Source organism: Microcaecilia unicolor, chromosome 5 (assembly GCF_901765095.1).
Source record: "Microcaecilia unicolor chromosome 5, aMicUni1.1, whole genome shotgun sequence".
Classification (NCBI taxonomy): domain Eukaryota; kingdom Metazoa; phylum Chordata; class Amphibia; order Gymnophiona; family Siphonopidae; genus Microcaecilia; species Microcaecilia unicolor.
The window spans coordinates 215,643,861-215,667,209 of NC_044035.1; the positions used below are offsets into that span (position 1 = coordinate 215,643,861).

The 23,349-nt window shown below is 48.7% G+C and overlaps 1 protein-coding gene across 1 annotated transcript in view; it reads left to right on the top strand.

The window, feature by feature from the left end:
* LRRC36 (leucine rich repeat containing 36) overlaps nt 1–23,349 on the top strand; it is a 663,184-nt gene that overhangs the window by 278,177 nt on the left and 361,658 nt on the right. The window contains 1 exon segment of the mRNA XM_030203754.1: nt 19,503–19,550. Coding sequence (XP_030059614.1) covers nt 19,503–19,550 — 48 coding nt within the window.

Consider the following 23,349-nt stretch of genomic DNA (forward strand, 5'->3'; position numbering starts at 1 on the left):
CCTAATCTATAAGATTCCCACAGCCTCAATACGATTAAATGGTAGGCTTACAGAACCCTTCCTCCTTCATAGGGGGACAAGACAAGGATGTGCGTTATCCCCCTTGCTCTTTGCCATCGTAATGGAGCCCCTTGCGATACGACTTCGAGCACACCCTGATATTAGAGGCCCACGGTTGGGAGGCCTAGAGACATGGACACTCCTCTTCACTGATGACATTCTGTTAACGCTGAGAGATCCTGAGACCTCCTTCCCAAGAGTGCTAGAAATACTATATGCTTATGGGAGAGTCTCGGGTTTCAAAATTAATCTAGACAAATCTGAGGCATTAGATATAAATATCTCCGCTGAGCAAAAAGCCCGACTGCAACAAGTTGCCCCATTTCGATGGGCCATGCACTATATCAGATATCTCGGGGTAAATATGCCGAGAAACATTGATGAGCTTTTTCAAGTTAACTTCCCTGAGACGCTACGAAAACTTTTCCAAGACCTACAAAGGTGGGATGGCCTGCAACTGTCCTGGGTTGGGAGAATCAGTGCAGTAAAAATGGTGATACTCCCTAGGGTACTCTATCTCTTTATGGCATTACCAATTGCAATCCCTGATAGTTTCCTACGAAACCTCCAGCGAAAGGTATTCTCCTTCATCTGGAAAAAAAGACCCCCGCGTGTCCGAAGGGAAGTTATGTACCAATCTAAAGAGAGAGGGGGGATGGGGGTCCCATCTTTTGCCCTATATTTCCAAGCAGCACATCTGAGGACCATAGCCACATGGTTCACGGATGTAGGGAATATTGGGACGCAGATAGAACAGGGCTGGATGGGACCCTTTCCGCTTAGGGCCATTCCCTGGCTGGCTAAACAGGAGTTAGAGGAATTAATAAAACGGTGCCCACCATTGATACAATGGCCCTTGCTCACCTGGAGTAAGGTCCAAGTGCGCTTTTTTTCCGGGCGCAGATACTTCCGCCACATGTATCTTAGATTTGCTCCTCATTTTGGGCCAGGCAGGGAGGACACAACCTATTGCAGTTGGAAGAACATGGGATTACGTACACTAGGCCAAATGTGGGAGGAAGGTGGGACGCTATCTTTTGAAGTGCTTCGTAGAGAGCATGGGCTATCCCCCCTGCAGGCTTTTCAGTACTACCAAGTACGAGACTTTCTAACCCGGCGAGCAAAAGGAGAACTTAGCCTAGCAGAAACAAAGGTAGAAAATGGATTAATGAAGGGGGGAGGCAGGGGTAGCATATCACGACTTTATGCAGCGTTACTTCTGTACACCAACCCAATAGAACACTATCTAAATAAATGGGGTGATGCCATGGGGGTAACATATACGTTTCCCCAATGGAAATTAGCAATTAGATCTCTACTCAGAGTTTCAGTGTCTAGCGCTATGGTCGAAAATGGCCATAAATTATTATATAGTTGGTATTACATTCCACATCGCATTGTAAAAATGTTTCACACTGGCTCAGCTAAATGCTGGCGACAGTGTGACGCTACAGGTGATATGACTCACATCTGGTGGACCTGTAGACATGCCCAGGCCTACTGGGGAGAGATACTGAAATTCCTACATGAGGTCACTGGGGTGAGCTACCCAATGAAAATGGACCACTGCTTGCTGCATTTCAAACCTACAGGAGTTCGAAATTCAATACATCAATTTGCAGGCCAGGTGTTTGTGGCCAGCAAGCTGGTCCTGGCAGCAGCTTGGAAACAGCCCGTGCTACCGGGTCTTTCGAGAGTCCTGCAGAAACTGGACTACATTGGCCTGATGGCTAAACTCACTGCACTGCAGACAGGTAGATTGATGCAGCACCAAAAAATCTGGAAATCTTATGAACAATGGCAATCCTCACAACGCATCTCTGGACATTAGCAGGGAAAATACAACGCTGTGATAGAATTATGAGACACTGAAGTAGGGAGGGAGGGATGGGGAGAGGGAGAGGGTGAGATTAAAAGAACACTGCCCGCCCTCAGCTCCCCGACTTTCAGTTCATGCTGCCCTGCATTGAAATCTTTTATTTTACCTCAAGTCGCAGCGCCAAAGTGGCAGTGAAAGCAGCAGGCAGGCTCACCTCCAGCCTTCCCCTCCCTCTCAGGGTCCTGCCTTCCTCTGATGTAATTTCCTTTCCGCAAGGGTGGGACACTGAGAGGGAAGGGAAGCGAGGAGGCGAGCCTGCCTGCTGCTTTCACTGCCACTGCTGCTGCGACTTGAAGTAAAGTAAAAGATTTCATCGCAGGGCGGCAGGAACAGAAAGTCAGGGAGCTGAGGGCAGGCAGGTGGGGCTGGGGTTGGAACGAACTTGGAGGGAAGGTGGAGGCTGGGGCGATTCACTGGACATGGATGGGAGGGGAGAACAGGGGGCAAAGGAGAATCGCTGGCTATGGAGGGGAGGGCAGAGGAGAGGAGAATCGCTGGACATGGATGGGAGGGGAGGGGAGGGGAGGGAAGAGGAGAATTGCTGAACATGGAGGGGGAGAGCAGGGGAGAGAGAGTTGCTGGACATGGATGGGATGGAGGGAAGGGCAGGAGAAATGCTGGACATGGATGGAGGAGAGGGAAGACAGGAAGGAGATGCACATGGAGGGGAGGGGAGAGAGGAGAAACGTTGGAGGGAAGTAAAGACAGAGGAAGGAGATGCACACGGATGGAGGGGAAGGGAGAGAGGAGAAATGCTGGACATGGATAGAGGAGAGGGAAGACAGAGGAAGTAGATGCACATGGATGGAGTGGAGGGGGGAGAGGAGAAATGCTGGACATGAGGGGAGGGAAGACAGGAGGAGATGCACATGGATTTAGGGGAGACGAGTTGGAGGGGAGGGGAGAGAGTTGATATGCTGGACATGGATGGAGGGGAGGGAAGAAAGAGGAAGTGAGATGAACATGGATGGAGGGGAGGAGAGAGGAGAAATGCTGGACATAGATGACCAGAGAGAGGAAAAATGCTGGATATGGATGGATGAGAGGTAAGAAAGAGGAAGGAGATGCATATGGATGGAGTGGAAGGAAGAATAAGAAGGAGATGCATACTGACGGAGATGAGGGAAAGGGAAAAGAGGAGAAAAACTGCACATGGATGGAGAAAATAGGTAAAAGCTGGATCCACTCTATACCTCCTTCAGTGAAGTCTGCGGAGGACCCAGCTTTTACCTATGGATGTAGGGCAAGAAATGAAGAAGAAAGGAGGAAAGTAAAGAAATAAATGGAAAGGAAGCCCTGGAAACAGAGTTAAGGGAACAGCGAGCAGCAGAATCAGAGACTAGGACCAACATGATCAGAAAAACAACGTCACCAGACAACAAAGGTAGAAAAATTATTTTATTTTCATTTTAGTGTTTGGAATATGTCCAATCTGAGAATTTACATCTGCTGTCTTATTTTGCACTGGGTATACTGGAGCTGTAACTGCTTACAGAAATTATTTATAATTTAAAAAATCACATTATTTTTTCTCCTATACTGGTATAGTATTTTCAATGATACCTGTTTATATGCGCCATGGCTGGTATAAGGGGTGTGGCTACCATAGGGATGGGGCTATAGATGGTGACCCCGCCCATAATGAGTACCGGTACCTTTTTTCCTACAAAAAAAGCACTGCTTAGAAGTCTTCCAGAAGCTTTGTTGGGATCTACTGTACATAGACTGCACTTCTGTGCTTCATAGGGTCTCAGTTTGTTTTCCTTAGAGCTTGCTAGATGTGTGTTCCTTCCGCAGTAACACAACTATTCTAACTGCATTCTTCTGTGATGTTCATGCACATCTGCTTCCTCTTCTGAGTTTTCCCTAGCCTGGGACTTTTGGTATTTTGTTTTTCAAGTTTTATGATTTCTTTCCACATTCACTTTATCACTGGCTTTTTTATTGGTGTTTGGCACCCTGGCCAGGCTTCCTTTAAGGAATGAAAGTTGAGTCTTTTGATTAAACTTTTTTTCAACAGGCTGTCCCACCCAGTGGCTTTAAAAAATGTGGGTAGTGCTTCACAAAACTCTACAAAATGAGCCAGTGAGAGCTTTGTAACCTTAAAGAGCAAAAAAAAAGTCTCAAGTACTTATGAGTTTAATCCAATTGTAGGCATTAATCTAAAAGGGTGTAGGAGCTGCACTAGACACTGGAGATGCCTCAACATAAGACCTCAAATCCTTTTGATGTTGAGTGTTGATTGAAACCATTGGGATAGATAATCTGATATCCACCCAAAGGAGGAAGATCTGGTTTCTCCTTTGATATAGAAGGCTACCGATGTCATGTGGTCTCTTCTCAGCAGAAACTCAATGTCGAGTACACATAATCATCTGGATTCTGGAGTCAGTTGAGTTTGTCATCAATATTAACCAAAAGTCTTTATTGAGCCCTTCACCTGAATTGGAATGCAAAGGAGCTCTGCTAGACCCAAATTAAATGATCACTTCTCTAGTATCTGTGGTACATGAGGTTTTGTTGAGTCAGCAGACATCAGCATAGAATATGTTGAGGTTGCTGGGTGGTATGGCTTCTACAGCCTGTGTAACTCCCCTAGCATATCTTGCAATGAGACAAGCCCAATAGACCTAGGACCTAGGTCACGTACAGGCTCATTTTTGAAAGAGAAGGGCGTCCAAAAAGCGACACAAAAGGCACATGGGCATCCCTGTGAAAGAAGGTCGCCCAAATCCAATAATCGAAACAGGGCTGTAAGGACGTCCTCAGCGCTAAGATGCCCATCTATGGTCGTCCCCACAGGGGGCGTGTTATGGGTGGCGTTACGAGATGGGTGCCTCCAACGTATAACAGCTAGTGAAATGGTTTCACATGGGTAGGAACATGGGCGTCCTTAGTCAGGCCTGAAACAAAAGCGACCAGGGTAAGGGGGAAGTCGTCTTTAGACCCATTAGCGATTTTGTGCAGTTGGAGAGTGGCGAGAGCGTTGTTGGGAGAGAAAGCTGAATCGTTGTTTGCAGAGAAAGCTGAGAGTTTATTCAGTACCTGTTACCTTTGTCTGTGTGCTGTAGTCGGAACGTTTTCACCCTCACCTGCCTCATTTGTGTTTTACCTTTTCAGTTTTCCCTACCCCTTTTAGCCCACAAACCCAGACACCACTACTCCTTCCTCTATCTCCCCCATCCCCTCCCCCTATCTCTCTCCATTCACTGTCCAGAAGTACATATTTCATTCCCTTACCTGTTTGTAGTCTCTGTCTCGTTGTCCTTTGTACTGCTGCAGCATGTTTGTGAAGACTGTTGTTTGCTGCTTGGAGAGTGAGTGGCTAGAGGGTGTAGCAGGAGAGTTTGTAGTGGGTCAGAGATTGCTTGCAGTGTGGCTCTGCTGTGTGTGACCGCATTGTTTGTCGGTGGTGGGAGAGTAAGTGTCAGCTTCTGTTTGTTGCTGCTGTGTTTCACCAAGTTGGTAGGGAGTGGTGAGCACTGGTGTCACTGCATTGCACCTGTAGTGTGGGGAAAATGGAGGCACTAAATGCACAGGTGGCTTACATGTTGAAGGAAGAGGGGAGGCACCGCAGGAGGTACTCATGCCCCAGAGTTTTCATGCCCTGTAGCAGTTTCCTAGACCTCACTGACCTGCAGTGTCTCACTAGGTACCGGTTTGATAGGGCTGCCATTCAGCACCTTTGTGACCAGCTCAAACCCCTCCTGCAGCCCAGGACCCATAGGAACAACCCCATCCCTGTGCACCTAAAGATCACTGCTTCTCTATCTTTTCTGACCACTGGCAGTTTCCAGTGTCCTATCTGTGAACACTAGTCTCACCCAGGCTTCCATTTCTAACTGCCTCACCCAGTTCCTTGATGCCTTCCTTACCCACACCTCTGAGTACATCACCTTCCCCACCACCCCCCAGGCCCTGCAGAACAACATGGCTGACTTCTACGCCATAGCTCGCTTCCCCTCGGTCATAGGCGCCATTGACTGCACACATGTCGCACTCAGACCCCCCCCCCCACCCCCGGGCACGAGAGGCCACTTATAGGAACAGGAAAGCTTTCCACTCACTCAATATGCAAGTTGTGTGTGACGCCCAGGGGGAGATTCTAGACGTGTGTGCCCGATACCCAGGTTCCACCCATGACGCCTATATATTGCAGCACTCAGGAATCTTCCGCAGGTTTGAGCGAGGGGAGATCAATGGTGGATGGCTGCTAAGTAAGTGCAGCATGGATCTGCCCAAACTATACCTCCTCCACCGGGCAACCCTCAGCACTGTGTCCCTTCAGCTCACTCCACAACCCACTATTCACCACCACCACCTCCACAAGGTACCCACTGCAAACAATACACACTCATCTTTCTCATCCTGCTTCTCCCCAAAGGTGACAGAGGCAACCCACAGTGGAGTTGGCTCATGACCCCCATAGTGCACCCACAAACAGGGTCAGAGGAGAACTACTACAGTAGACATCGGATCAAACGTGGCATCATTGAGCGCACCTTTGGACAACTTAAGAACAGGTTCCGATGTCTGGACCGTTCTGGAGGGGAGCTCCTGTACAGCCCTCAAAAGGTGGCAAACATATTCCTGGCCTGCTGCATGCTACATAATTTGGCAATGCGCAGATGACAGGCCCTCCCAGAAGAGACACAGCAACCACAGCAGCAGGCCCCAGATGAACAGGATGAGGAGCCCCTTCCACCTCCCGCCCATAGAGCACAGCAGAGTGCACACCAGCTGGGGGTCAGACCCAGGCAAAGACTGTTCGAGACAAGTTTTGTATGAGAGTAAGTTGACATTTATTTCTATAACATAGTACTTACACACTACCACCCCTCCCACCACCATCTGTGCATATTCCCCTCCCTCCTACTACTACTACTACTTATCATTTCTATAGCGCTACTAGACCTATGCAGTGCTGTACACTTGAACATGAAGAGACAGTCCCTGCTTGACAGAGCTTACAATCTAATTCAGGTACAAATTTAAATGCTGTGGTCAGTGTTTGAGGTCAGTGCTAACTATGGTGTTTAAATATTGGGGGGGGGGGGGGGGGGAGGGTGAATCATAGTTCAATGTCAACAGTGTCCTTACTTAACTGGATGGAGGAAGGATGTTCACCTAGTGTCAATTGATATGAGGGTGTTATTTTACCTGGTTGACTTCTCCTTTCCCTTTTTTGCGTATTATTCAAAGCAAAAAATGTGAAAAAATCTTTTTGCATATTATTCAATTTAAAAAAATGTGAAGAAGGATGCTATATTGGAGAGACAGGCCAAATGCTTAAGACGAGATTGAATCTACTACTACTACTTAACATTTCTAAAGTGCTACTAGGGTTACGCAGCGCTGTACAGTTTAACAAAGAAGGACAGTCCCTGCTCAAAGGAGCTTATAATCTAAAGGACGAGGGGGTCACGTGATGCTGTAGAGAGAGCGAGACGTGTTCTCGAGTTCTCTTAGGCCCCAGCTTCTCGCAGTTTACTTTAAATACCCCAAGCAGCGATAAAAAACAAACTAAAACGCAGCGAGACACCTAACAACGAGGTGTACAACTGATGGACAAATACTTAGCAGCACAAAGCAAGCTGATGGTGAGCAGAGGGAAAAAGGAGAAGGCCCGAGTAGCGGAAAGCACGCCAGAAACTAATCAAGCGCCAGAGGCCCAAGTGTTTACAGCGGAGCAGCTGACACAAATAACATTGGCGGTGGAAAGGGCGCTGGAACCGCGGTGGGAGTGCCTTACCAGGCAGATCGCAAACATTGAGACATTGCTAGGGGAAACTACTCAGAGAACCAATGAATTGGAACGCAGAGTCTCAGAGCTGGAGGATGCGGGCACTCCGACTTCACAGCGCCTGGAGCGCGCTCTCGCTAAAATAGAGACCATGGCGTCTGCCCTGGATGATCTCGAGAATAGATCAAGAAGAGCAAACCTAAGGATTATAGGCATCCCAGAGTCAATTGGGGAAGGGATGCTGAGCACAACTATAGAAAATTGGCTGAAGGAAGAGTTTGCTCTCTCTGACCACGCGGGGCCCTTGTGCCTGGAGCGGGTGCACCGCGTGGGACGAAGACAAGAGGGCAGACAGACACCGAAAGCGATCATTTTGAAAGTGCACAACTACATCCACAAAGTGGAGATACTTCAGGGCTATCGACTGAAGAGAAACTCTACACAGTTTGAAGGTCATCAAGTCAGGATATTTCAAGATTACTCAGCACAACTACAGGAGAGAAGGAAGAAATTTACCCCCCTGTGCAAAAGATTGCATGAGGTTCAAGTGCCATTTATGCTGATATATCCTGCCATCCTCAAAATTAAACATGAGGGACGTTGGAGATCCTATGAAGGAACAGAGGAAGCCTCTTCATTTATCAATGACATAGAACATAAAAGCTCTGAGGAGGGCTCTGAACACAAAGATAAGTGACAATGATGTGTATGTAATGTTGGGATATTGCAGCTGTGGAAATGATGATATGCTGGTAACAGGCTTTGCTGTGTAGAGGGAAGAAAATAGGGGAAAACAGTACCAAATAAGTTTCAGAGGGGCTGGGGCCGTTAGCATGTAAGTGACCCATGACCCGTTGTTATATATGGGTTCTAAATATCAGCTATTCGGTAGAGGGCAGGGGGAGAGGGAGGGGCAGGGGGGGTGGACGGGCTCGGGGGTGGCAAAAGATGAGGGGGAAGAAGAGGCTTTGTGCATTGTCGGGGTAATAGCAGGCGACACACACTAGGGAGAACACACTATAGACAAGATGGGCAGAAGTGCAGGAGGCTAAGGTTGGGCATTAACAACTGGCTATTGAAGGGTAGATTCTCTGGGGGGGGGGAGGCTGGGCGCCCCTGGGGACATAAAGAGGGCATCATGATAGTAGCGCAACGGGAAGATCTTGAGTAGACTGCAGGGTGGTGAGATTCGCGTGATCTCATGGAATGTCTGTGGAATCACGACCCCCCAAAAAATAACAAAGGTACTAGAAGCCTTGAAATGTCATGGGGCCTAGCAAGCATGTGTTCAGGAGACGAGGCTATCGCAGGAGGAGCATGAAAAATTAAAGAGACAGTGGGTGGGGGAGATGCACTGTTCCCCAGCGATGGGCCGAAAAGGAGGGGTAGCAATCTTAATACACAAGGCACTGGCTTGTCGGGTAACGCCCTTATTCAAAGATACCGAAGGGAGATATGTGGGGGTTAAGATAAATCTGCAGGGCTGAGATATGCTCCTGGTAGCAGTGTACGCGCCAACTGGGTCCAATAAAAAGTTTTATTCACAGCTATTAACCAAATGCCAACAATATCCCTGTTTACAAATAGTGATAGCAGTGGACATGAACCAAGTATTTGACTGGGGGCTAGACCGAACAGGGCCTAGAAGGAGGGGGGAGCCAGCTGGGCCCACATTGTTAGAATCTTTTTGCCAATCTGCAGGGTTAGTGGACCCATAGCGGTTGTTGAATTTGGATGAGAAGGACTACACCCACACATCTAGGGTTCACCGTACCCAATCTAGATTAGATTACACATTATTGTCGCAGGAGCTGTTTGCGCAGATCCAGACAGCGAAAATAGGACCTGAGGAGCTCTCGGATCATGCCATGATTTGGGTAGATTTGGAGGCACAGCCATATTACCAAGGAGCTAGATACTGGCGATTTCCCGCCTATCTCTACTCCTCCCCAGAATTCCAGAAGTACTTAGTTAAAAAATGGGAGGAATACAGCGCCTTTCCTTAGCGTCCCTCCGGACCGGCCCAGAATGTGACCAAGGTTGCCAGGTGGAAATTTTTTTTCCCACCCAAACCAGCCTAAATCCAGCCCAAAACCCGCCCAAACTCAAACCCCGCCCCTGACACCCCCACCCCCGCGTCATCACCCCTGCCATCATCAACCCCGCCCCCGCCGTCATCGGCCCCGGCTCCCCCGTCATCGGCCCCGCCCAGAACGTCACTAACCCCGCCCAAAACGTCACTAACCCCGCCCCCGCAGCCGAAAAACCGCCAAAAAAACCGCCCAAAACACAAAAAAGAAGCCCAAAAAACCGCAACCCGCCGCAGACAAAAATTTCCCGCGGCGGGTTGCGGAAAACCGCCCAATTGACTGATGGGTTGTGTACGCCTTCCAGCAGGTGGAGACTGAGAAAAATGTTGTGACTCTAGCCAGCCAATAAGAGCCCTTGCCAGCTAGAGAAAGATCCAGTAATCAGTGTTGCCAGGTGGGCGGTTTTACCGCCCAATTGGGCGGTTTTCCGCGACCCGCCGCGGGAAATTTTTGCCCGCGGCGGGTTGCGGTTTTTTGGGCGGTTTTTTGGGCTTCCGGGCGGCTTTTTGGGCGGCTTTTTGATTTTTTTCGGCCGCGGGGGGCGGGGTTAGTGACGTTTTTGGGCGGGGTTAGTGACGTTTTGGGCGGGGCCGATGACGTGGGAGGCGGGGCCGATGACGTGGGAGGCGGGGCCGATGACGGGGAGGCGGGCCCGATGACGTGGGAGGCGGGGCCGGTGACGGCGGGGGCGGGGCCGGTGACGGCGGGGGCGGGGGCGGTGACGCGGGGGTGTCAGGGGCGGGGTTTGTGTTTGGGCGGGTTTTGGGCTGGTTTCTGGCCTGGATTGGGCTGGAAAAAAAATTTCTACCTGGCAACCCTGCCAGTAATCTCAGTCTCCAACAGGTGGAAGGTGGTGAGCCCTTCAGTCTCAGTCTTTTGTATACTTTTTTCTCTTTTGGTTAACTTTTAAGTGTTGGTATGCTTTTTGTTCTGTGTCCCTGTGCATTTGTTTAAAAAAATAAAAAACAAAAACCTGCTATTTGATGCCTGAAACCCCTGTGGGTCCCTCAAAGCCTTGGGGCTGCTGCACTCGGAACTAAGGCCGAGTCACTCCCCCCCTATCCTCCCTGGTGCTGGCTCATTTGTCTTCAGCCAGCCTGTTTGCTTTTTCAAGCAATTTAAGAGTTTCCTAAAGCCCCTGGAGGAGGGAAGCTTTAGAAGAGGGAGAGGCAGCTGCTGTTTTAAAAAAAAGAAAGAAAAAGCCTCCTGCTCTGCTGTGTATGCAGAGCCGTTTCTGGGCAGTAAAAAGGAGCAATTCCTCCCGGTCTGCTGTGTATGCAGAGCCGTTTCTGGGCAGTAAGAAGGAGCAAGGCAGCTCAGCGGTTAACTGTTTGTTTTGTTTTCCCGATGTAAGGGAAATCTTCGCTATTCAATTGCAGCAGCGAGGTTTAGGGGCTGCTGTGTGGTCCATTTTGGGTTCAATTCTGAAGGACTACCAGGGTGCTGGTTTTCTCTCCTTCGGTGCCGATTTTGGCGGGAAACGCCGCCATTTTGAATGGTTTTCTAGAGGAGTAAAGAGAACTGCAGAACGCAGCAAGAGAGACAGTTGTCTGATGCAGAGAGCTTAGTGCTTGGTGTTTTAGACAGGAGCATGTGGCTAGGGAGGTTTTTACTCTTCCTACCTTTCTTTTATTGGGTGTTTTTTGACACATATTCACTACATTGCTCATTACCTGGCAGGGGGTCATGCAGCTCTAGGCACGGGCACAGGATGTAATGTATGAATCAGCTGCTGTCTTTGCCCTCTCTGGTCAAAACAGCAAGGGAAACATCTCAGATAAGCAACTAAGCTCATGTCTCTAGCTTCCTGGATAAAAATATTTTTGGTTGCCCATTCAATCTATGCTCTCAGCCAAGGTTTGCTCTGCAACATGTTTTGCATAGCTTCCTCAATTTTAAAATGGTTTCTATATTTCCTTCTCAATGCTGTCAGCCACATTGAGCCTGGAAATATGTGAGAAAATGTGTGATACAAATGCAGCAGATAAATAAATGCTGTGGCTATGTCATTTTTATGCTGCTGAGATCTGTAATGTCATGCAGTTCTACAGATGGCTAGTTTGGGGGTACAGCCAGTTTGGTTGTCCCTGTTAGCAATTCTCTTGTGGGGAGCACCATATATATTCAGAGGGTTTCAAGCTCATCTTTTCTGTTCTCTCTTCCTCCCTCCCCCTCCTTTTTTCCACCTTTCAGTAGAATAGGTCTGGAATACTTAGCTTTTAAGGCAGTCTTTTCAAGCTTCACCTTACAATGTTTTTCGTATAACCTTAGTCCAATGCTGGGCTAGCTCCAGTGAAAAGCAGCAGCATTAGATTTCTAGGGGGTGTGCATAGCTGTCTCCTCCTACCTGTTTTTAGTGTCAACACTGTGTTCTAACTAGCCAGTTCGTTTCAACCATAGGTAGGGATTGTAGTCTTTTTTGTATGATCAGATTCATGCTCTAGAAGCTGAATGGGAATATAAGAGCATAACTGTTTGTCTTTCTTGGACAGACAGTAGGTCCATTACGCTCAGAGTCCCGCCTCCAATAGTAGCCACATCTGCTCCCAGGCGGTCCATTGAATGTCTGGTTTTTGGTTTAGACACTTAGTGCTGATTTTTGCAGCACTATCCAGTTAATTCTCTTTGAATTCTGATTCCTTTGGGGGGGTTTCCCCAGCAAGTCGCCTACCAGTAAGGTTCTCTATTGACGCAATTTCAGGTGTTATAGCATATTGGCATGCCTCTGTTTTTATATGTCTTACTGCTGTCACACGCATGCTAATTAGTACTCCTGCTCTCAGCAATGAAGTTTTCTCCCTGTTGCGCTTCTTGGTGGGCCCAGACTGCTTTGGCTCAGTGGGTCTTGGAGATTATTCAAGTAGGGTACGCGTGATTCGCTCTCCCTTTGCTGGTGGTTTTCCGCAGAATCTCCTTACCGGGTTGGCAGCAAATGCCGGGGCCGTCAGAGCTTCTCTCTGCAGGGTTCTGCATTTTCAAACCATTTCTCCTGTCTCTTGGAAGGATCAGTGTCAGATCTTTACTCCATTTGTTTTCTAGTTCACAAGAAAGAGGGTTCTTTCCGTCCAAGTTTAGATCTCTAGATAGATAAGCTAGACCTTTAGGTGCTCTCTTATCGGTTGATACCTTTATGGTTCGTTTATTATTTTAGTGCAGTCAGGGGAGTTTCTGACCTCTCTCGATCTTACGGAGGCCTACTTTCACATTCCTGTTCGTCCTGCACACCAACGTTTCCTTCGTTCTTTTTGTTTTGCAGGGCTAGTACACCATTTTCAGATGGCGACTGTTCCTCGTGCCTTTTCTAATGTCAGAGTAGTTGTGGCGGTTCTCTCAACGGAGCCCATTGTAGTGCATCTTTATTCGGACGATTGGTTGCTGGTACAGTCCTTGCAGTCCCTAGGTTGGGTAGTCGATGTACAGAAAAGCAGTCAATGTGCAGAAAAGCAGTCTTCTTCTTTCTCAGTTCATTGAGTATTTCGGGGTCAGGTTCGACACGAGGCAGGTTTGCATGCTGTTCTGTCGGCTCCAGTCAGCAGGTTGCAGACTCAAATTTGTCATTTTGGGCTGATTTCCAGCCCGCCAGCAGTAGGTTCTCTACAGGTTTTGGTAGCTCTGTTGGTAGCGATCTAGGCGGTGACTGGACCTGGACTCAAGTGATAAATTGTCAGAGCTCACTCTTGGTCGAGGTGCTCATCTCAGAAGTTTTTTTTCCCACATCAAACTTTGCCTCTTTCGCTCCAAGTGAAGACCAGTCTATGCTGGCGGCTTTGGGAGTCCAATTGATCCAAATGTATTCCTCTAGCTCAGTCCAGCTGTTCTGTAGTGCCAGCAGTTGCCAGTCTCCTTGCCTGGGGAGCTCACTGTCAGAGGCAGTTTGCTCTCACTTTTTGATCTTGTCAGAATACATTGTTTTCAATCTACCTTTTTGAGACCACAATCCTTCTTCTGGATTTACAGACGTGTTTTATTCTTCTCAGAGGCCGAGCATTTCCAGTACAGTCGGACAAGGCCACAGCGGTCGCAATTTTCAATTGCTAAGGAGGAACAGGGAGTCTACCATTGGAGCGAGAGGTGCTGCTACTGTTTCAATGCGTGGAGGTCCATCCGTGGGTTCTTTCAGTGGCTCAGGTAGCAGGGATCCTAAATGTTCAGGCAATTTTGTCTCTCTCATCACATACTCGTTTCTGCAAAGTGGTCACTCAGTGAGGTGGCGTCTCAGCTGTTAGTCGATTGTTTGGGGGGCTCCCTGAATGGATTGGTTTGCCTTCTCTGGCATTGCAAAATTTCCTCTATGCTTCGGTCGTCGAAAGGATCCCTTAGTGCAGGGCGTGGACAATCTTCTACAATCCTGCTCAGCCGGTCTAAAGTATGCTTCTGATAAAGCATTTTCGTAGTGCAGGGCGTGGACGATCTTCTACAATCCTGCTCAGCTGGTCTAAGGTATGCTTCTGATAAAGCATTTTCGTGAGAAGGTACAGACGTACAGGGGATGTCTGTCTTTGGTGGAACCGGACTGGCCTCAAAGCATGTGGTGAGCCGACCATCGGCGTCATCTGGATGGCATTCTCTTCAGACTTCCGGTCCTGCGACATCTCTTGTCGTAGAGTTCTGTCGTTCATCCGCTTCAGATTGATTCTGTCTAATGGCCTGGCTCTGATTCCTGCTAAACTGGTTAAGTTAGGTTATTCTGAGCAGGTCGTTGAGTTTATGCTTCGCTCTCGTCAACGTTCTGTATGTCGTTGAGGGTTATGCGCACTAGGAGCATATTTCAGTACAGGGGTAAAGGCTATGGCCTATATCTTTTTAGTGTTTTGCTTCCGCAAATTTTGGATTTTTCACAGCAGGGCTGTGACAAAGGCCTTCCTTTGGCCTCTCTTAAGGTGCAGTTTCCGGCTTTGCCGCCTTTCCGTGGTCCTATCCAAGGGAGGTCTCTAGCTAGTCATCCGGATGTGGTCCGTTGGTTTTTGCGGAGGGTTAATATTCTTCGTCCCTCCTTGCAATTTTCCTTTACTCGTTGGGATCTGATTTTTCTGTTGTTCTGCTTACTGTTCTTGCTAAGACTCCCTTGGAGCTTTTGTTGTCCTCTTCTTGAAGGACTTGTTTATGAAGACAGTATTTTTGGTGGCTGTTGTTTCGGTTAGGCGAGTTTTCGGAGTTGCAGGCGCTGTCGGGTAGTTTTCCGTTTTTACAGTTTGGGTCCGATCGAGTAGTGGTCCGGACTGCCTTTTTTTCTTTCTTCCTTAGGTGGTGTCTCAGTTTTCATATTTCTCAGCCGGTGCTATTGCCTGTCTTCGGTTCTCTTTCTGGATCTGAAGAGCAGCGGTTTTTGAGGTATTTGGGTGTCAAATAGGTGTAGTACCACGATATTAGGTTTACTGTTGACATCCGGTATTTTGATTGTTCCTTTCTTCTGATTGGAGGTGCACGTAACGGGTTCAGGGCCTCTAGCCTCTCTATTTCTTGATGGCTCTAAGTTATGATTGCTTCAGCTTATTCTTTTTCTGGGACGCCTGTTCCAGGGCATTTCAAGGCTCGCTTTACAAGAGATCAGTCAGTCTCGTCGGCAGAGGGTTGTCTGCTGCCTTTAGAAGCTATTTGTAAGGCAACGTCTTGGTCGTCTCTGCATTCTTTTTTCTGAGCATTACCGTTTGGACGTTCTCGGTCGTTGTCAAGTTGTTTTAGATCGCGTATTGGTCCCTCCCATATTTTCACTGCTTTGATACTTCCCATCAGTCAAATTCTGGGCCGGTCCGGAGGGACACTAAGGAAGGGTAAATTAGACCTTACCTGCTAATTTGCTTTCCTTTAGTCCCTCCGGACCAGCCCAGATCCCTCCCTTCAGATATCGGTATTTGTTTGGAGCGGTGTTGTTAGTTTCTTGATCTATATAGTAAAACAAAAAAAAAAAAAAGAAAAATCTTTCTCAAATGTCCTCTATGAAGGACCATGATATGTTTGAAGGCACTCACCCGTTGTTGGCAATGTGCCGGTGGCTGCTCAGGTTTTTGGATGCACAGGTTCTGTGTTTTTACTATGGTTTTCCTTCTGCTTTGGTACTTTATTACTGGATCTTTCTCTAGCTGGCAAGGGCTCTTATTGGCTGGCTAGAGTCACAACATTTTTCTCAGTCTCCACCTGCTGGAAGGCGTACACAACCCATCAGTCACATTCTGGGCCGGTCCGGAGGGACTAAAGGAAAGCAAATTAGCAGGTAAGGTCTAATTTACCCTTAATGCCCAGCACGCGGACGATCCAGTACTTTTCTGGTCAGCCGCTAAAGCCGTGCTGCAAGGGGATATAATTGCCTATGTAAGTCAGAGAAACCGCCAGATTGCAAGGGGGATCATAACTCAAGAGCGCCAGTTTCGAATGGCGAAGAAACAGTACATCAGAGCCCCTATAGTGGAAAATTATGATTCATTGATGGCAGCACGAGCTGCGTTAAACGAGACCTTGCATGAGAGAATGACCCGTTCCCTTATTTATAGGAAATTTAAATTCTATAAACACGAAGATAAAGTGGGAGGGCAGTTAGCTCGGATGGTGAAAGAGGCCCGCAGATCACACTATATAGCGGTTCTGAAGACTAGTACAGGACAGAAGTCTAGGGCGGAGGAGGTGGCAGAGGCATTTTGGAGGCACTTTTTTGCGTTGTACCAAGGAGAGCCTGGAGAACGGGAAGGTATAAAGGAATACTTGGAGCAGTCAGGAATGCCGCAGCTCCCAGCTGAAGCAGTAGAGGGGCTCAATGCGCCTTTGATGGCCAAAGAAATTCAGAGAGCCATCAAGGCCCTAAAGCTATACTCGGCGCCTGGGCCTGATGGCTTTCCGGGAGAATTTTATAAAATGTTGGGTCCTCAGCTCCTGGGGCCATTATGGGAATTCTACGCAGAAGTGATTGATAAAGAGGCTTTACCGCCCCCCCCCCCCCCCCAGGCAAATACGGCATTAGTAAGTCTTATACCAAAAGGAGGGAGGGACTTATTGGACCCTGGCTCATATCGACCGATCTCATTAATCAATGTTGATGTAAAAATCCTATCACGAGTCCTGGCAGATCGGCTGGCTCCTTGCTGCCCCAGATAATACAGGAGAGTCAGGTAGGCTTTGTGAGAGGCCGCCAGTCAGTACTTAATGTGCGCAAGCTACTGGCAGCGGTAATACACAGCACGGTAGCTGGTAAAGGTGGGTTAATAGTTAGTCTAGACGCAGAGCGTGCATTTGATAGGGTGCTTTGGCCCTTTATGTTTAAAGCGCGGCAATGGGTGGGGGTCACGGGCTGGTACCTGCAGGCTATCCGGGCACTTTACTCTGCACCGACAGCTATGCTAGTTGTAAATGGGGTTCGGACGAAGGAGATGAAGATAGGTTGTGGGACCCGACAAGGATGTCCACTGTCCCCCCTGCTGTTTGTGCTCTCTTTGGAGCCTCTTTTGTGCGAGATACGAGCGGCGGAGCGGATACGGGGCATCGGAATCCAGGGGGTAGTCACCAAAATACTTGCTTATGCAGATGATCTTTTACTATTATTAGACTCGGCCCACTCAACACTGCAATGCTTGTTAGAAGTACTGGAAGACTATGGGAAGGTGTCGGGATTCAAGCTTAATCTAGCAAAGTCACAAGGACTACCATTAGGAGGGGAGGTGCGGAGTAGTTGGGGAGACCGGTTCCCACTGGAATGGGCAGTGGACAAGATTAAGTATTGTGAAAGATTCCACTGGCCTCTCGGGGTCCGGAGGATCTTGCCTGCCTGGGACCGGCTGTTACGCCCACAGGATTCCTGTCCCAACCTTGTAGTCCACGGGAGTCCTCAGGGCAGGCTTAAAGAAATCAAACTCAAGAAAGTAAAAATCAACAAGTTCCTTTTATTTTCAGGGATTCACAGTCCAGCAAGTTCAAAAGAAATACAGCAGCCCTTCAAAACAGTCTTCTCCTGTTTTCCTCTCAGGGCACACGCACGGCAGGGGTAAAAAAGCAAAAAGGAAACAACTCAATCCCTGCAGTTTTTAGAACCAGGGGGAGCCACCTTAAACCATCTCAACAGCCCGGCTCTCCTGCTCACCACCTTCCCCCCTTTGGGAGGGAGGTGAGCGTCGGATCGCAGTCCACAGCTTCAAAAAAAAACTCTGCAACTTGCTCCCTCCCAGCTTTGGAAAACAGTTCAAACAAACACTTCTTCGTGCCTTAGCACTCAGTTCAAAGCATCCAGTTTCCTCTAGTCTGGGAGCAGGTCACTTCGGGGGAGGGCACACTCCCCTCCTTCACACACTAGCACTCCTTTACACACAGTTCAAACACAGACTGAACTCTTGTTGGGGAAAGGAAAAGATCCCACCCTTTCTGGGTCACTCTATCAATGCAATGACCCTGCTCCCGCACGACCCTTTCTCTTTCCCCTGCCAGCCCAGCTGGCACACCACAAATTCACCTGTTTTTTCAATTTTTTTCCTAAGGAATGAGCCCAGGCTGTGAGGTCCATGAGTTCCCCAGGACTCTCCTCTTTTTCTCTCTCCCCGGCCTCCTGCCACTACATAGACTCTTCTTCCCACCCCCTTTTCAGCTGTTCCTCGTGCACTTGATTATCTTCCAGGGGCCCCTCCCTAGCCTTGTCAGAGTTCTCTGTACCAGGGCTTGCGCCAGGGCTGCTGGGTAGTGTAGTCTTTTTCTCTCCTCCATTTTTCAGGGGGCACTAACCTTTCTCTTCTCTCCCTTTCTCTCTGGGGAAGGCGTAAAGGCAAGGCTCTGCTCTGTCTCCTTCTGCTCTTGAGCCTCCTCCCTTCTCCCCCATCCACTTCCATCTGTTCAACCCCCTTGTCCTCCTCTTCACAGTATTTGGGGGTCCTGGTCCCTGCAGACTTGTCCATGCTATACAAACTGAATGTGTTCCCGCTATTGGCGGAGACTCGCCGATTGCTACAGCTCTGGGGCACCCATCCCATCTCACTCACCGGCCGTATAGCACTTTTTAACATGATGATAGCTCCAAAGTGGCTCTACCTATTCCAAATGCTGCTGCTATATTTGAGGCGCAGAGAAGAGCGACTGTTACACCGGTTGGTGCAGGGTTTTTTGTGGAGGGACCGACGCCCCAGACTACCCATGACAGTGCTACAAAAACCCAAGGCTCACGGGGGAATGGGTTTATTGAACATCAGGTATTTGGTAGTGTCATGTGTACTGAGGCATGTACGAGACTGGCAAACTGGGACTCAAGACTTCGCACCAACTGAGATAGAATCTTTGCTAGCCCCCAAGGAGCATTTGGGATGGCTGGTGCACACAACAAGCAGAAAGCCGCAGCTGGAGATTCGGAAAAACCCGTTTGTTAGTTCAGCAAGAGCTGCCTGGAGGTGGCTGTGCAGGCGACATAACTTATCCCCAGCTGCCACACCGTACTTACCATTGAAAAATAATCCAGATTTTCCAGTGGGCACATCCTCTAAATCCCTTCTTGCGTGGCAAGCACGCGGGATTCACTACCTGTATCAGCTGCTGGATGAGGAAGGGAAAATAAAAGAATTCACAGAACTGCAGCAGGAGTTTAAATTGCCAGCTTCTGACTCTTTTGCATACTATCAAGTGCGCCACTATGCCACCTCCCTCGGATGGGTGAATCTGTGTGAGGATGTACAAGAAATACTGAACTGAGCCCTTACACTGGGATCTCAAAATACAGTGCCGTTGAGATTTTTTCATCGCAATCTGTTGGACACGACAGAAGATTTAGACTATGCGAAGAAGTGGATGGCGGATTTAACAGTTGAAGTCTCTGAGTGTTTGTTCACAGACTTCCTCAGAAGCATATTGAAGAGGGCCACATTCTCATGTGACTGGGAACTGCAATATAAATTTGCATTAAGGCTATATGTGGCGCCTAATCGCGCATTCAGGGCGCAATTTGGAACATCAGGGGCATGACCAAGGTGTGGTAAAGATCCAGCAACTTTGGGCCATATGTTCTGGACTTGCCCGCACATGACTAACTTTTGGACAGAGATTTTAGATGCGATTAGGAAGTACTGGAACAACATGGTGCCCTTGCAGCCTCTACTTCTATTTGAGGAGTTTAAAAACGGGAATCTTCGAGTACCAGGTCTGAAAGACTTTCTGCGGAGATCCGTGCTACAAGGGAAGAGAGTGCTGCTACTGAATTGGAGAGAATCTATTAGTCCAACTCTGGTGCAGTGGAGGATACAAATGTTTGAGCGGTTAAAACTGGAAAGGCGAGGGATTAAAGACCTGGATTCAACAGAAGGCAGACGTCTGCAAGTGGTGTAGAGTCGATTTTGGGACACGTTGCAGCCAGTAGCTAGGAGTAGTCTTCTCAACGGTTAAATGCTTTTGGATTACCTTGGTAGGATGTGCTATGCCTCTATGCCTTCATGCCTCTATTCTAGGGAAGGGTAAAAAAAGGGGGGGGGGAGGGGGGTACAGGGGGTTAAAGGGGGTAAAGAGGGGAGGGGAGTAGAGGGGGGTAGTTAAGGGGAGGGTTTAAATAACTAAACTATCGGATACTAGACCTCATGCAGATGGTTGCTGTATAGTATTGTAGTGATGTTGCAAATTTTTGAGTGTATGTTTTATATGACTATCCGTTTAATAAAAAAGATTTAAACATAATCTAAAGAACGAAATGTCAAGCTGGGCAGTCTAGATTTCCTGAGTAGAGGTAAAAGGTTAGGTGCCGAAGGCGACATTGAAGAGGTGGGCTTTGAGCAAGGATTTGAAGATGGGCAGGGAGGGGGCTTGGCGTATGGGCTCAGGGAGTTTATTCCAAGCATAGGGTGAGGTGAGGCAGAAAGGGCGGAGCCTGGAGTTGGCAGTGGTGGAGAAGGGTGCTGAGAGGAGGGATTTGTCCTGTGAGCGGAGGTTTCGGGTAGGAACGTAAGGGGAGATGAGGATAGAGAGGTAATGAGGGGCTGCAGATCGAGTGCATTTGTAGGTTAGTAGGAGAAGCTTGAACTGTATGCGGTACCTGATCGGAAGCCAGTGAAGTGACTTGAGGAGAGGGGTGATATGAGCATATCGGTCCAGACGGAAGATAAGACGCGCAACAGAGTTCTTCAGCCCCATCCCCGTCCCCTTCTACCCCTCCCACCATGTTCCTTTGCAGCTGGTGCTGCAGGGGAACTCTGTTCAGAGTCCTCCTCTGATGGGCTCCCACTCTCCTCCTCTGTATCCACAAGGCAGCCTGCTGCCTCGGCTGCCCTGTGGAAGTCCGGCCACCTTGCGGTCTGTGGCTTGCCCTGCAACCTGGGCACAGGACCCAGAAGGGGAGCTGGTGTGGTGGTTGCTGGACCAGTGGCTGGGGAGGTTGAGGATCTCAAGCTCCTCTTCTTTTACGGGTGGTTGCTGTGCAGTAGTGGAAGTAGACGCCACTTGTTGCTGCTTCAGGGCTGTACTAGGTGCTTTCAGGTCATGGTGTAGGCCCTTGAGCTGCTGTACCACTTCACGTTGGGCCTGTAGCGCTTCCCGTTGCACCTGTAGCGCTTCCCATGGCAGCTCCAATTTCTGGCACCGGTAATCTTCCATGTGCAAATTGTGGCCCAGCAATTGTGTGGCGAGGCGCAGTAGCTGCCTCCTTTGGCTGGATGGCCTCTGCTGATGATGTGCCCCCCCCCCCCCCCCACACTTCTGCATCTTTTTCTTCTTCTTCTGTGCCACCATCAGCAAAGGCTGTGAGTGGTGGAGGGAGAGCCTCTGTTGAGGGTGGTGTAGGGAGAGCCTCTGCTGCGGGTGGTGGAGGGAGAGCCTCTGCTGCTGCTGCTGCTGGGTCCTGTGGTTCCACCCCATGGTCCTGTGTACTTTCTTGTGCAGGCCCACTGGTTTGCTGCTCTGTGTGCTGGGGCTGGTGGCCACTAGGGCCAGCTTCTTCCTCTGACTGGCTGTCATCACCTGCACCTTACTCTTGATGACCACGTGAAAAACACAACGAAAAAGATGTTCTACTCCATGTGGAAACTTAAAAGAGTAAAACCTTTCTTCCCGAGATACATCTTCCAGACCCTGGTACAGTCAATGGTAATAAGTCATCTGGACTACTGCAACGCACTATACGCGGGCTGCAAAGAACAGACTATCAAAAAACTACAAACTGCCCAGAATACAGCCGCCAGACTCATATTTGGAAAAACTAAATATGAAAGTGCAAAACCCTTGAGAGAGAAGCTTCACTGGCTCCCACTTAGAGAACGCATTACGTTCAAGATCTGCACGATTGTACACAAAATCATTCACACAGACGCCCCAATCTACATGCTAAACCTTGTAGACTTGCCTCCAAGAAACGCCACAAGATCATCCCGCAAATTTCTCGACCTGCACTTCCCCAGTTGTAAAGGACTAAAGTACAAGCAGATGCATGCGACCACATTCTCGTACTTGGGCACGCAAGTGTGGAATGCACTGCCTACAGACCTGAGAACAATCGGTGAAACAACTATCTTTCACAAATCTCTTCAGACATATCTCTTCAGCAAGGCATACAATGAGAACTAATAGCCACAATAATCCACCCGACAAGCCACTCAATTAAGATAACTCATCTACTATAGCTACCTAAATCACTCCTCTCCTTCTTCTTTTACCCTCATTTAACCTGTACACAACATTAAATGTATATGTCACCTTGCAATGACAATGTTAACAAAACTATATAAGCCACATTGAGCCTGCAAATAGGTGGGATAATGTGGGATACAAATGCAATAAATAAATAAACATAGCAATAGAGGAGAAAGTGTGTTGGTCAAAATAACCCACTTTTGTTTTTCAGCATTCATATACATAGCCCCACATGCAAAGACCCAGCAAAGAGATGGTGAGGAATGGGATTGGCAGGCGAGCCACAGATATCATTGTACATGGTTCAGAGCTGGAGACAAGGAGCGCAGTGTACTACAGAGACTGATGTGGAAGAGAGCCACACAGGCAGGTGGGTAGACATAGAACTGTGGACGGAGTGTAGAGGACACAGTAGCTACAGCACAGAGGTGTGGGAAGGAGATATGCAGAGTTTGGTGATGGGAAAAGAGGAGGGAGTGGGAAAGGCCCCCAAAGCTGTGAAACAGTGGTAACCTACATACACGTTGCTGGAAACCCTCCCCCCTCCCCCCGGCTACTCCCTGTGTCATGGTCTATAATGAATAGTGATTTGTATTGCATGTGGTGTTCTCACCCCTTCCCCTACTAAGGAGCACCACACTGTCCCCCACTTGTGTAAAACAGACTGTAGTGCAGCACAATAGATACCCCTGCTTCCTAATGGTCAGCCTACCTGAGCCCTCGGGCTGTGCTGATGTGTCAAGGGACCCAATGCCGTGGATCCCCTCCTGGGGCAAGAGCCCATGAATGATGTGCTCGATGGGGGGTCAAGTTAGCGGTGTCATCTGCTGGGTGGTTGGCACCAGCCTTCTTCCTGATATCACGCCTCAGCCGGCGCCACTTCCTTTTGCAGTCTTCCACATACCTGCCACAGTGGAAGACTGCGTTGACCCGGTCCCTTACTGCCTTCCATTCTCTCTGCTTTGTTGTAGCAGCCAGCCTGTGGCCCGTGGGAGCAAAGAGATGTGTGT